The 15,707-nt window shown below is 43.4% G+C and overlaps 1 protein-coding gene across 1 annotated transcript in view; it reads left to right on the top strand.

Moving 5' to 3' along the window:
* Positions 1 to 14,125, top strand: part of dbpa (D site albumin promoter binding protein a) — a 30,479-nt gene extending 16,354 nt beyond the window's left edge. Inside the window, exons 4-5 of the mRNA XM_030412245.1 lie at positions 9,210 to 9,463; positions 11,809 to 14,125. Coding sequence (XP_030268105.1) covers positions 9,210 to 9,463; positions 11,809 to 12,024 — 470 coding nt within the window. The 3' untranslated portion in view covers positions 12,025 to 14,125. The remainder of the gene's footprint in view (positions 1 to 9,209; positions 9,464 to 11,808) is intronic.
* Positions 14,126 to 15,707: the final 1,582 nt, after the last annotated feature.

The raw sequence follows: 15,707 nt of genomic DNA, 5'->3' as shown, positions 1-15,707 counted from the left end.
AGAAGACTTACAGCCTGAGAATGAACTAAACACTGTGACTGATTGTCAGACTGTATGGGGGGTTCTGGTTCTGTCATGTGACCTGGTCTCATAATGTGATCAGAGCGTGAGCAGCAGAGAGCGAGGGAGGAGGAGGAGGTGGAGGAGGAGGAGGAGGTGGAGGAGGAGGAGGAGGAGGAGGAAGAGGTGGAGGAGGAGGTGGAGGAGGAGGTCACTACTATCTCCACGCTGTGATGACATAACTCTCAGTCAGCGTGTTGACATAAGGAACAACACTCCCGGGGTGTGTCACCTGGACTCGATTGTTTCTGCTGTGTGTGTGTGTGTGTGTGTGTGTGTGTGTGAGTGTGTTTCTGTCCACTGGTGTTCTTGCACACTCATGTGAAGGTGCACGTGCCTCGACTGTGTGTTTGTGTGCAGAGGCGAGTCCGAGCCTGCCTGGGTGTGTGTGTTTGTGTATGAGTGGACGTCCGTGTGTGTGTGTGAGTGGACGTCCGTGTGTGTGTGTGTGTGTGTGTGTGTGTGTGTGTGTGTGTTCAGTGTAGCCGTGACTTGAACTGGAATTACAGCCAGACTGAAACCAGATGTCAGAGACGAAAACAACCGTCACGTGACGACAATTAACTAAATGCTCGGGGCGAGAAAAACACCAATTAGATTTATTTTTAATTCAGATTAATAAAAAGGAAAAAGCAATTTAAGAGTACGCTCGTATTAAATACCACTACAACAACAGCTAGCACTCCTGTTAGCCTGCTGCTAACTGTCCTGTTATTAATGATTGAAGCAGTGGAAATTGAGAAATTTAGCAATACAAGCTACTTCTTAGTTGCCTGTGGAGAAAGTCCACCAGACTCCCTTTAAAAAATGCCTAATTCTGTGAGTTTTTGAGTTAGAAGTAACTTTATAAATGTCATGAAACTCCATGTATGACATATTCTTAACTACTTGGACCTTCTTGTAAATTCGGCACTAAATTCAACACATTAAGTTGTTTATTTTTCTTTTCATGTGTGTTTTTCTATCTGGATGTGCCAAAACAGTGTGAACGAGAATGTAGTCGCTGCGTATAAATGTGATGTAGAATAAAACACAATCAATAGTTTATAAGAGGCCAAATTAAAGATAAAGGGACATTTAGCACATCGTGTTCTTTTACCCAACAAGCTTTGTCAAGGCCTTTTTGAAGCAGCGGCCTGTAGAGACACGTTCCTGTGTGAACACGACCGAAAGAATTAAAACTATTTATCTTTCTTTAACAAAAAAATCAGTGTTTATGTTAGTAAAGTAAAGTTTGTATGAGACAACAGATCATTTTGAGCTGTATACAAACTATATAGACTACTTGATAAAAATCAAAATCAACATATTGATCAATAATCCATGAAGCAGTATGTATTCTATACGTCTTGGCCAGCCGCTCTCCATATTGCCTCCACAGTCGGTCGTATCGCCGCTCTGATTTGTTTCAGGAAAGAGGAAGAAGCTAAACGCGGCGGCAGCAGACGGTTGCGGCCGTGTTTACGTTTCAGGGAGGGGAGCTCCTCTTTACGTAACGCACTTCCTATATCACATTCCACGTCTGTATTGTATTTCCAGCGATGTTGTTTGGCACCAACAGCTGCTGGCAGTGAACTCACACTTCATCTCCATGTTGACCGGCGAGAAACAAACTGTACAGGAAATGAAACGCTGCTCTGACTGTTTATCTGATTACTGCTGCTGATGGGAGAACCCTCCACCGCTGCTGCTGCTGCTGCTGCTGTTATATAACACGGCTCTAATACCGACTGCCGCCCTGCCAGCACCGCACACAACTGTTTCAACACACTCCACATTCAGCTTCGTTCACTCTGAAGCAGAATATTTATATTTTATAGACAAGAATTTCCCTTTTTCCTTTCTCCAGCTGTTTTATTGTGACTTTAAAAGTTCCCAAAATACATACAAACATCCATGACGATGTTAAAAATGACTGCCGGTGAAAGACTTTGAAGAATTTATAGAAAAATCAACCAAACTAGGAGAGGAGCTTTCTGTCGATAGTGCTGCAGGGGAGAAGAGTGTTTTTACAGCCGCTTGTCCGACCGCGATGCGAGACGAGCACATCATCAGTTACCCATGTGACTCAAGAAAAGTCACAAGTCATTTTGTTTCTACAGCGAGTTAAGTCACAGGTTGTAGAAAAAAAGTACCATGAAGTCACAGCTGGGGAAAAGTGAAGCTGCTGTGTTTAAATATTATGTGAATATCTTCCAAAACTACAAGTAAAAGTAAAATTTGCAGCTATAGTTACATTTATTTACAGTATATATTGTTTATTATAGGTATAGTCAGCATCTTCAGATCTGAAAGTGTTTTTAAAAAACTCTGGTTGCAGATAAAATGAAGTAATTGTGAATAAAGTAGCAGGAAATGTACAAGTACCTCAAAACTGTACTGAAGGACAGTACGTGAGTTAATGTACTTAGTTACTCCATCACTGTGTACCTTCTTGTAAATTCAGCTTTAAATTCAACCAATGACATAATTTATACAAAATTTAACCAATACAGGCTACTACTTAGTCGCCTGTGGAGACAGTCCACCAGACTCCCTTTAAAAATTGTCTAATTTTGTGAGTTTTTGAATTAGAAGTAACTTTATAAACATTGTGAAACTCCATCTCTGACAGATTTTTAACTGCTTGGGTTTTCTTGTAAATTCGGCATTAAATTCAACACATCAAGTTGTTTATTTTCTTGTAAAAGTGTCAGTTTGTCTCGGCAGTTCTGTACCAGCCTGTCTGCTTCTGTGTACAAAGCACATCTTAACAGCACTGTTTCAACCAGTTTCATAATTTACACAAAACATATTGGAGCCAACAAGATTTTATTGAGAACATGTCAAATTTGATTTAATACAGTAACCAATATAGGTCATTCTTAGTCGCCTGTGGAAAAAGTTTACCAGACTCCCTTAAGAAAATGCCTAATTTTGTGAGTTTTTGAGTTAGAAGTAACTTTATAAATGTCGTGAAACTCCACTTCTGACAAATTTTCAACCACTTGGTTCTTCTTGTAAATTCGGCATTAAATTCAACACATGAAGTTGTTTATTTTCTTGTAAAAGTGTCAGTTTGTCTCAGCGATTCTGTACCAGCCCGTCTGCTTCTGTGTCCAAATCATGTCTTAACAGCACCGTGTTAACCGATTTCATAATTTACATTTGAGACGACAACACTTTACTGAGAACATAACACATTTTTATTAAATACAGTAACCAATGTAGGTAATTTTTTATTGCCTGTGGAGAAAGTCACCAGACTCCCTTAAGAAATTGCCTAATTTTGTGAGTTTTTGAGTTAGAAGCAACTTTATAAATGTTGCGAAACTCAATCTCTGACAGATTCTTAACGACTTGGACCTTCTTGTAAATTCGGCAAATATTCTACCTGAATTTCTTCCTTTCTTAGTATAAAAAACACGTCCGTTTGTCGCAGTGACGTGTGAGATTATGAGCTGTCTGCCTGTGAACTGACTTCTCACGGATGTTTTTACCGATTAAACTAAGTGTGAGTCAGTCAATTTTCCCACAATTCAACGGTAAAGTTACATGACACCAACAAGTCATGTAACATCTCCATTATGTTGTGTTTGATGACTAAATATCTCAGTGTGTCATCGTGGTTGTTGCACCTGCTCTGATGTCGACATCTACTCGTGTCCAGTTTTTCGAGTGGATCGTCTCAATTACAAGAGAAGTTGTGTAGTTCCTTGTATAATTAGCGTAATGATCATTGTTCCAGTAATTGCGTTGTTTCTCTTAATCAAATAAGAGCCGACTGAAACAGGAAAAAAGGCTTCAACAGAAGAAGAAGACGATCTGTGTTTTTGTTCTCGCCGACTTCCACTTAAGATTTCAGGGTTCCTACATTTCCCAAGATGCCTTTCTGTGACCTCTAGAAAAGCAGCAGTGTGTTTAGCGTTCAGCCGTTGGTTCTTTTCTGTGTAGGTGGCTCCAGAGAAAGTATAGTTAGATCAAGTGAGCGATTAGTCAAGAGGAAGAGTTGCTCACCTGACTCTCAAAAGCTCAACCCGTCTATTTTCTGCCTCCGTGGGCGTCTCGGCCCACCGCAGCCGAATCCTCGCCGCAGCGCTTTTGTGAAAACACTCGAGCAAAATGGCGGCTCAGGAGAGAAGCCGTTTGATTCTGAAGGACGGAAACCAAACGCTTCCTCTCATTTACTTTTCACCGTTTTCTTCTTTTAAACTCTGTTGGACCTTGATAAGACTTTTAAAAACATAAAGTTTCCAACGAGAGAACCAGGGATAAAAAAAGTTGCAACATGTCACCGAGCTTCATCAGTATTCCGCCGCTCGCTCCGGCAGCTCCTCGCGTCCCGAGGCGAACGCTGTGATGGAGATTTTAAAAATGATACAGCAGCCGTTTTAAAAAATGAAGGATTTCCCGACTTGACACGAATATGAATAAGAAATGAAAGCTCTAATTCGAAGCGGTGCAGCAAACGAGACCTTGAGAAAGTCTGGAAGGAGTCAAAGTTAATGGAGTCAAATTTAGAGTTTGCAGTTCCGGGCTCAGTGTGATGTTTACGGCAGGAAAATGGGTGATTTTAAGTAACGTAGCGGCGAAAACAGACTGTAGGTTGATGTTGAGAAGCAGAGACTGACAGGCCGAAAGAGAAAAACATAATCTCAGATAAATTAATGAAAGCAGAGAGAGAATCCGAGCGTCAGCGGCTGCTTTCGTCCAAATGGCTCCGGCTCACACACACACACAGGAAATGAAGCCTGGCGGAGCCGGCGCTTGGCGGCCGTCTACCCGAGCAGCAGCGGGATCCATGTTCTTGGACCGGTTTCAACTTTTTGCCCAAAATGGTTGTTATTAGGACGCAGACTTATCCAGGATCAGCCCCGTCCAGCTGCCAGAGAGTCAGATCAAAACCCGGCAGCAGCTGATCTGACGGAGTCGCTGCTCGCTGGGCAGAAACAGATGGACCAGAGGGGGGATGTATGGTGCGTTGCATCATGGGAGATTCGTGGTGATTGTATGGATGTGTGCATAAACATGTGGCACGTTTTTTTGGGAACATTCAGATTCCTGTTGCAGCAAAGAACAATGAGAAAAATAAACATTTTCTAGTCGACAAAAATACAAATACGATCCGAAAATGAGACTAATGAGACCTTTAAGTTAATATTTCCAAGGCAGTTTGTTTCAGCTGCTAAATGCACAGATTTGTTCACCAGCTAGTTGCTTGTTGCACCCGTTTGCAGTGGGTAAGACTGAAAACAGCGGTGAGACTGAACCAGAACTGTAAAAAGTTGCAGTCGTAAAAACCAAAAACACTGAGCTGAAAGGTGCTAAACTGGTCCAGCAGAGAGAAGCTGCAGAAACACGTTCAGGGCAGCATGCAGGAGTCTGGAGGCCAACGTGAACAAAAGCCAAAAGGGGGAAAGTCCGGCCGGGCCGGGCCGGGCCGGGCGGTGAGCTGCAGCACCCAGAACTTCCCTCCCTGAACGGAGAAACGACATAAACTAAACAAACACAGCAGCAGAACACAGAGCGAGTCGGCCTGCGTCCTCTAAAGAAAAGAATCCACTGAGGAAAAGGAAACACTCAGTGCTGCTCGGCCTGCTGAACACTCCTGACAGAGTTCCTGCCGCTTTCACATCCAGTTATTCAATCTACGTTCAATATAAAATATTATCTTTAAAAATGGCGATCAGGATTCGGGTTGGCAGCAGATTTATCAGGACAAATAAAGCTCCGCGATTGGAGGGATTATTTACAGGAGAGAAATTAAAAGCGGGCCGCTGAGTTCACGGCAACAATGGATCCTTCTGTGTGTGATGCATCTGAAGACTCTGGGAACTTTTGATTTAATTTTCCTACAACAGAAACATTCAGAATAAGAAACATGTGATTTCTTAATAATAATTTCAAACAGGAACTTTCCTACTGGAGATTTTGGAGGGAGAGTTGAGTTGCTCGCGCTCGGACCGGTTCTGTTTGCAGGTTGTCGGAGCTCGAAGTCACTCAGCTCGTTTGTTCGGCAGCAGAACTGGCGTCCGAACGCCGGCGGCTCCTGGTGATCAACACCGAGACGCCTGGAAGCTGAAGCCAGAACAGAAAGAGAGAATCAGATTCCCGACTCTTCTGCCAAAATGTCAAACTCTGCAGGGCCACGGCTTTGCCAGCGACTGCAGCCAATCAGCTACTGAACCCGTCAGGTCCATGTGACTTTTGTTTACCAGCCCTGATTACAACCAGGAGCCCGAAATAACCAAAAACACACACACACACACACACACACAAAAGTCAACTTTTCCGCTCTTGGCTTGAACCAAAGAAAAGTCATCTGTTAAGGATAACAGCTGGAGAGCACGGCGATGCGTTCATGTCACGCCAGAGCGTCTGTAAATACAAGTTCCAACAGATAAGTAAGTAGGAAAACGTTTATGTTGTCGTGTTATTCAGTCCGAAACGAAAGCGGAGGAGGTGGAGAGTGGGCGGAGCTGAAGCGAGGCTAGGAAGCTGCCAGGCTAGCTAATGCTAACACTTAGCATCTCTGTTCAAACGTTAGATTAGTGCATTTCTCGGATTCAAGTGGCCGTTCGAGGAAATGCCGTTTTCTGGTTGATGACGCAGAAAAATAGAACCTGAAACATTAATGAAGTGTTGAAGTTACAGAGTGCGAACATGATTAAAACAAGATGAGGTCGTATTCATATTTTAGCTCTGAGGCGTGAAGGTGGTCGACGATCGTTCGACGTCACAGTTTGGGGGTAAAACAAAAACGTTGGTTTCCTTGCGAGTTTCCATAAAAGAGGAGCAAAGAAGAGTGAAGAGTTGACGGTTTGAACTCAGGAACGACCCTTCACTCGCTGCTCCTCTCTTGTACCAACACTGCACGCTCAGTGTGGCGTCAAGTGTTTTCAGCTGGATGTCGGGCGGCGGGGGGAACACGGTCGGGTGTTTCGTTCCCGCCTCCCTCCCTCTCGCCTGCCACGGAGCACGAGCGGGATTCGGTTGCGGTCTTGTCGTCGATGTGCATGATAATAATAAAAAAACGACTTGACAGCTCACAGCAGCACGTCGAGTGTCGGCCGTGCTGCTCTGACTGACATTTCCAGGTTTACAAAACGCTCTCGGTCCCTGACGGCTGACGGCGAACGTTCTTCTTCATACTTAAAAATCCATCATTAATGGAGGAATGAGGCAGCCAACATCGCTTCCTCTCATCGCACGCTGGTAAAAATAACTCACGAGTGGAACTACGTGCTGTAAACACAAGTATCTGAAATCTCTCCACTAGTGTTTTCACTCGATATTGGTCACCAGCTCTCTGCAGTTATTTATAATCTGTGGCTCGGAGCCCAGAGCGTCTTACAAACGCTGCCACAACACAGTTCAGACTGGAGCTGGATGATTGCTCCACTAACAAACGGGAATCGTTCAAGCGAGTCGTTTGTTCCGATATCAGAAATGTAAAAAATAAATTGAGGTGCTTGTTCGGAGAAACAGACGAAAATAAACCCACTGATCTCTTCCGTTTACTTCCTGTTTATTCTATTTCATTTATTTATTTCACATCTTGTGCTTAAATCCAACTACAGGAGGGAAATAATGCTTTTTTTTCGAGCGTTATTAAACCTCAGCAGGCTTTAAATATCAGATTTCCTCTCTGCGGTTCAGATGTCATCACTCTGAGTCTGTATTCGGCTGATTCTCTCTCTCACGAGGCACCACAGAGGGTTAAACTCAAACCTGATCTCTCCTGCACGTTGTAAATCCAACATGATGTGAACTCGCTGCCCCGCTCGGGTGTTTCTGGCTCGATGTTGCCACCTGGTGGTGGATCTGCGTCACAGGCAGCAGACTGAAGATGCTGTTTGGGTTTTTTAAAGGGAGAATATGAAGATGGAGGATTAATAACGTAGAAGTGTGAAGACAAACATCCTCCTCCTCCGATCTGAGTTACTCTGTGAACACATCGTCGGCTGTCTGTAGGAGAAATCCTCTTTATGGTCCACTCTTCTCGCCGGGCCTCATTCTTGGCTCGAACGTACAGAACATGTGACCCTGAATGCAGCACCAGAACCTCAAACTCCTCATGTTGGACTGGCAGGACACCAGAACCAGTGAGGCTGAATTAACTTAAATGTAATATAAGATAACAGATCTATAGAATAATGATGAACAATCAGGGAGATTGATTCATTAATGAGTTAAAACATTTGATTATAACATACAGCAAATACAAGGTTACATCCAGTTTTGGCTTTTCTGCTGTTGCACCAAAGGCAGATCTTAGAATGGCACTCAGTAGAGTGCATACCTCCACCAAAGCCCAACAATCCACCAAAATCAGCTGATTTCTTCATCGAGATCGCAGAGAAATCAAGAAAAATGTTGTAAAAAGTGAGGAGATATTCTACGATCTGTTCCCCAAAAAGGGTTTGATTCTGTGCTCGTCCTCACATCAGAGTTCAGTCTAATAATATGTAACTAAACTACAAATGTAAAGCTATAAAATGTCGGACACACTGAGAGCATCAGTTCCAGCCTGACTGAGCCTCCTGTTTATGATCCACGTTCAGTTTCATGATTTGAAGGATTTAAAAGGTTTTATTCAGCACATGTTCGGACAATATGTGCAGTGAGATTCAGACACAGCCGCTGGAGTCTGTCGCTAAAAGAAAGAACAACTTAAAGTCGAGTCAGATGTTCAACAACGGGAGCATTCTCTCTCGTCTCCCTCGTGTTTCTGCATCACAACACTGTCGTCATCGTGTTTCCGCTCCTCTCCTCTCCTCTCGGCGGATCACGTTCGATGTGATCAGACCTCGGTCGAGGCGGATTGTCTCGGCTCGGCTGCTGCTCTCTGACATGTGACCTCTCTCTGCGAGGGCAGATGGAGCTCTAATCTGCAGATGAAACCAGATGACAATGATTGGACGGCTAAATGAGTAATTAAGCCGGTCCTGCTGATTCTGTGTTTGTTGCATCTGAGCAGATTATTCCTCGCTGGAAAATGTACGAACCAGCAATTAACCTCAGCCCGACCTCCTCTCCGCTCTTTCCTTTAGATTAATGTGACGTTTTATTGATACGACCGTCACGAATCACCAGTTTCGAGTATCCTGCATGAAATAACAACAACACAAAGATGGTGAGCTGATCTCTCTCTCCTTCTCCCCCCTCAGGTGGTCAGGCGGTGCCTCAGGACCCGTCACCTTCTTCTACCTGCCCTCCGGGACCCCCCGGACCTCCCGCAGGCGCCAACGGCAGCAGCGACGTCATGGTGAACTTTGACCCCGACCCAGCAGACCTGGCGCTGTCCAGCGTTCCGGGCCAGGAGGCGTTCGATCCGCGGCGGCACCGCTTCTCCGACGAGGAGCTGAAACCTCAGCCGATGATCAAGAAGGCCCGCAAGATGCTGGTCCCCAACGAGCAGAAGGTACTACATCTCCCACAATTCTTTGCTGTCTAACAAAGCAACACAAGCTTGCTAACTGCTATGCTACTATGTTAGCTAACTTCTCACACTTATATTTATCAATGACTCATGAAAAGACAACTTCTTGCTCGATAATTTATCGTACTTTAATTCGTTTTAAGGATATTTTTGTCTTAAATCTGCAAAATTAGTCAGCGTCAAGTCGTTTTTATCAGTGTTTTGAGTCCCTGAAGTCTTGTTTTCTTAGAATAACAGAATAAATCTGACAGTAAAACAAATATGTTTCAACCTTAACTGCACTTACATCCGGAAAAATGAGCGGATTATAAAAATAGGCTGAAATATTCTCCCTAAAGGTTTTGGGGCAGAAATTCATTCATTACATCCAAGTTTTACAGAAATAAAATCACGAAACAACATCAATCGCTGCTAAAGTAAGACAGAAAGTAGAACCTGGCATGATCGTCACTATAAAATTGAAAACTGATCCATTAGTTAAATTAGAATGACATTAAAAAAGAGTCCACTTGAGGGTCTGAATGGTTTCGGGAGCAGCGTTAATTTAAAAACCCTGAACTTCATCACGACGAGGCCGCGGCTCTCTGACAGCTGCTGAAAACACTAAAAGAGCACGACGCCGACTCGTATCGAAGCATCCTGACGAGAATCCCTAAAATATTTGGGCCTCGGTTCGGCGCATGACAGGAGGAACTCTGATGAACGGCCGGTGTTTTCATAGTTCAGAGCGCAGCAGCTGCAGCTCCTCGGGCGTTTGTAATTTATAGAGCGATGAAGGCGCTCACCTCGTCGCCCTCAGTCGGAGCCGGTCTGTATAAATCATTCGTGTGCAGGTTTGGGAGAAAATGATCTCAGAGTTAAAAAGATGAAGCTCTGCAGCTCATAAATGAGACTTTAGATTCAACAGTTTAATCCCAGACCTCCACGGAAACGTCTCAAACTAATCTCAAAGCAGCGATCGGCGCTGAGAGATGAGTAAAAAATGAGTTTAATGGTGGAATAACGTGAACGTTGCCAGATGTAAACAGATCCGGTAAAAGGTCCTGTGAGGGAAACGCTGAGCTGTTTGGGCGGGCTGCGACTCCGCCGGCATAAATCTTTCAGATTGAGATCTCTACATGGTTTTACTTTCAATTTGGACCTCTGTTTGGCTCTTTGGGTCCAGAAGTTTAACACAACAATCCAATCTTTCTCTCGGGGGACCCTCATCTGCCAACAAACTGCTTTCATGCCCCCGAAAACACAAATGTTGCAGACTTCTGTGAGGCTGCAGGGTGTTTGTGTCTCCAGCGTCGAGTATTTATTCATTCAGCTGAGCAGCTCAGCACGACTGTACGGAGAGAAGATGTGTTTTCACGAGTCATTATTATTCTCTGCATCAGCTTTGATCCCCCATCCTTCATATCGCAGGATAGAAAGCTCTGCTGCCCGTCTCTCTCTCTTTATATATATATATATATATGTGTCTGTCTGTGTCTGTTAACGCTGCTGACAGACAATATGTGCTTCAAGCAATAAAACACGAGGAGGTGTTCAGATACGAGGGAATAATGGACAAGTTCATTATTTTCTAGACGGGAACATCCAGGAGTGTGTTATTGTTTTTTATACCACGGCCGACAACTACATGCACAAAAAAAACAGAAGAAGAAGAAGTTATATTGACACATGTTGAAAAAGTTATTTCTGGCAATGCATCTAAAGAAAATCTATAAATTAAAGGTGCAATATGTAGGAATTACTCCAGTGTATCGCTGTGTTATGTTTATATATTTTCATGACTGTTAGCTTGTTAGCTCGGTTAGCCGTGCAGCTAGCACGACTACCAGAGGGAGTGTTGGTGTTTAGACCACGAGCACAGGAGGTTTTCATGTTAGCATGCTAACATCAGCGCGGTGGTTTCTTCACATTCTGCAATTTATTTTTGATTGTTTTGAACTGAAATTCTTACATTTTGCACCTTTTAAAATATGCCATAAACGTATACATTTATACTTACACATACTTATCCATAATCCAGTATTCGTCGTGCTACTTTTCATTCTTGCTAGCCAATCAGAAGTGTTTTCCTCGGCCGTGGTATAAATGACATGATTCAGTCTTTTCTTGCCGTCCTGTAAATGTTGTCGTGGCTTTTGTGTTCTGTAGTTGCAACTACTGAGCTTCTGCTGCTTTTCCTCCTTCCCTTCTTCTTTTTCGTTTCTCTCATCACATAACTGACCCTTCTCACTCCGCTCTCCTCTTTTTTGTTTTTGTTCCTCTCTCTCTCCTCCCCCTACCTTTTCCTTCCCACACACCCCAACATACCACACCGCCGCGGACGACAGGATGAGAAGTACTGGAGTCGGCGCGTCAAGAACAACGAGGCGGCGAAGCGCTCGCGGGACGCCCGGCGGCTGAAGGAGAACCAGATCTCGGTGCGCGCCGCCTTCCTGGAGCGGGAGAACGCCGCCCTCCGTCTGGAGGTGGCCGACATGAGGAAAGAGCTGGGCCGCTGCAGGAACATCATCAACAAGTACGAGAGTCGACACGGAGACTTGTGAGGCGGAGGAGGACGAAGACGACGACGATGACGGCGAAGATGAAGGAGGAAGGGGGCGGGAAAGGGGAGGAGGAAATGAGAAAAGGGTACAAAGGCAACCCAACAACAGCAGCACTTTAGTTGAAGTGGCGAGGCGGGAGGCCGGCGTAGATCTGCAGTAAGCGCTGTGCGACACCAGGCGTAAACATCAACGTGTGTTTTCAGCGTGCTCGCTGTGTTTCAGGATGTCACAGGAAAGCACAGCGGCGCCATTTTCCCCCAGTTTGACTCTCTTTGTACATGCTGCTTAGTTGAACCCACACGACGTACTGTATCACCTTGTGTCACCTCGGCAGCTTTACGTCACCCCCCCGCCCCTCGGTGCTGTGTGCTTACGGCCGGTGTCGCACGGCGTTTTTTGCAGGTAGTGCGTTCCGGCCGCTGCTCCGGCCGGTTCAAACAGGGTGTTGGATTCACATTATGCCAGTGAAATCTCACTTTTTAAGCTCAAGGCACGGATTCAAGCCAGGAGAGGTCAGATGTGTCATTTTTTTCTATAAATAGGACAAAAAAACAAACATGTATATTTTTGAACTGGGCAGGAAGGCGAGACTAGTCCAGCAAAGAGAAAGAGGAGGAGGTGGAGGTGGAGGTGGTGAAGGGTTTTACGTCCATAACGCAAAGAGATTTTGACATAGGATTATTGTATATTTTTCTATTAGCAGAGATAGTCAGGAGGAGGATTTTGGAGATAATCTTTTGTATATTTTATATATGGGGCGGGGAGGGGCTGTTAGCTGGACGGTCACGGGGCCACACAAAGCGCTTTTCCTCCCAGCTGTTTATTGCTAAAACAACAAATAATCTATTTTCGATTTCACGGGGTGGCTGGTTAGTCGAAGGCGAAACAGAGAATGTATCACGGTTGAATCAGGTATTTCACATGGTGCGAGACGACGACGGGCGGGCGGGAGGGGGGGGACAGGTAAATCTTAGTAACGATTGTTTTCGGCACGGGCGGCGTTTAGAAAAAGGAGGACGGTGAAACAACAATTGTATAGTTTTATGAAATTTTTGTTTTGTTTCTTTTCTCTTCTTCTTCGTGGCACTTGATTTTTTTTTTCTTTTTTGTTATCTTCTCTTTGATTCCGTGTCTGATTTAAAAAAACAAAAAAATCGCAGGGCTTTTTATTTTTTATTTTATTTTTTTTGGAAGGCGAATAAAAGAGAGGGAGGAGAAACAGGAAGTCATTAAGCCATCAGAGCGTCTGGATGTGAGCAGATGCTTGGAATAAAAACACGGTGGAGGATTTCGCTGGCAGGTTGTTTTTTTTTTCTTTTTGGATTTAAAAAGTTTTTTGGTGTCTCGCTCACACACACACACACACAAACACACTAAAGACGAGACACGCAATTTTGGTTGTTGTGGTCTGTTCTCTCTCTCTTTTGGCTCCTTCGGTTTTTTGTGTCCAGGAAGTGCAAAAATGAAAACACTCTACTGGTTCAGGGTCGATTCGCCCCGGATTGAACAGTGACTGAAAATAAAAACCTTCAGCATGCAGACACACAACAAACACACACACACACACACGGTCCTCACCCAGGTTTTTAACCCTTATTGTTGTTGTTGATGTTGTTATGGACTTCTATGGTGCTGATCTGATCCTTCACCTGACACACACACACTGACAAACATCCACACACACATCCAGCATCTCAAACACAGTACTGAACTGCCTAAACCCTTTCTTTGTCTTTTATTCCTTCTTTTTAGTTCATTTTTTTCTTCCTTTTGTTGCATATTGTATCGATAAATCGTATTATAGATTTACACACCAACACTTGTCTATACCTCTCCTTTTAAAAAACTTTTACCCAATGAGAAACGAGAAATGCACCCTACTGCTACTGTACCATACAAACTGTACTATTGAATATTAAACTATTCTCTCACTAGATATATATGTATATGATATATGCTTGAATTATGTGATTATAGTTGTAATATACATAATTGAATATATTACGGAGAAACCCATCTGAATCATTTTGTCAGTTTTTTCTCAGGTGTTTTTGTCTGAGGTATTAAATACACGTATTAAAAAAAGAGAAAACACAAAAAAGATTTGGTCACAGAGTTTGTTGGTTTGGTTTGTTATGTTTGTTTGTTTTTATAGAGCTGTTGGGTTTTATTGTTATGATTCTGTTTATTACTAACTCACTGTGGGAGGGAAGACTTTTCTCCTCGTTCACTAAACCCCGCTCCATCAGTCACCGACGTTAATCTTTGCATTGCAGAACTTTACATTTACGTTTAACTGCGTCGGCAGTGGCGGGTTTACAACTTGAAATTCTGCTAGTCCTTAACATATAAACCTGATTTATGGAAGGTCGCTCAATGGTTTCCATTCAGGTCACTCACCTGGAAAGTATTGTGACGATGCGGACGCCATCACCATCGATTAAGTCAGGGTTTATTTCTTAGTCCACTGGCCGAAATATTCATAGCTAGTAGGTTTTATCCGCTAACTAGCAACTTAATTACTGTGTTCGAAATCACTCCCATAACCCGCTGTTCCGAAAATATGTCTTATTGGATCAAAAGCCCGGTCCGTTACCCTGAAAACAAACGCCCACTGCTCTGAAGGCATGTTGTTCTGAAGATATGTTCACTAATACTTAATATTTTAGCGTCAGATGACTTTTGTTGTCACTTTGATCTTAAAGTGAAATGGTCGCAGCTTGGTCAGGTCAGAGTATAACTAATACCTACCCGACCCTAATACCCTAATTTTGCCTTGGGGATTAATAAAGCTATCTATCTATCTATCTATCTATCTATCTATCTATCTATCTATCTATCTATCTATTTTAGCTATGCTAAGCTAGCAAAGGCTGGAGCAATGAGTGTTTGTTTTTGGTCTACAGTCCAGTGGCACATTTTTCTGACATTTGTGGTTTTTAGATTAATGGACAGTAAATTAAATGTCATGTAAAAACAACTTTTTCCATTCCATTGTGTACAATTTAGAGTGCAACATAAATACTGTGAAGGACACCTAACACAGTGCACTGTCTTGGCAGATTATATTAGCTAGGCTAGCTAACGAATTCAGTGCAAAAACCTAGCTGTAACATTAAAAACTTAAAACTGTTATATTTGATGTTTTGCATCATGCAAATGAAGCAGCAACACAAGGAGCAAATAACAACGAGGTGTCAGCTGTTAGATGTGATCAGCTGTTGCTAGCTCATCAAGCTAACACCATCCTGTGAAGAATCTGATTCCGGCTGATATTTTGTTTCAAGCTCACTCGTTTAAAACAAGAAATCAGGCTATCATAGAGCGACATGTCCGAAGCAGAATGTCAACATGCTCACTAATCGATATGATCGGTATTGATCTATTGCAGCAGTTTGCTTTAAAGCTAGTAGTGTTTAAGTATACAGCAGGTGTTACTCAGTGGATGTGTTGAACCTGAATGAGGCTTCATGATCAATAAACCAACATTTTAATGCAGTCAGTTCATCACACGCCATCTCTTGGTTAATAAGTTACTTCTTTTTCTTGTTCTGCGTGTCTCTCTACGCTGATGACACGCTGTTTTATCCATTTCTTCACTTTTGCTTTCATGTTTTCAGTTTTTGAAACAGATGATTGGCTACCTGCTGTTTTTGGGGGAGGGGTTTAGTGAACGGTTCATT

Source organism: Sparus aurata, chromosome 3 (genome assembly GCF_900880675.1).
Source record: "Sparus aurata chromosome 3, fSpaAur1.1, whole genome shotgun sequence".
NCBI lineage: Eukaryota > Metazoa > Chordata > Actinopteri > Spariformes > Sparidae > Sparus > Sparus aurata.
Note: the sequence above shows the minus strand (reverse complement) of the source record. Positions and strands in the feature narration are given on the sequence as shown.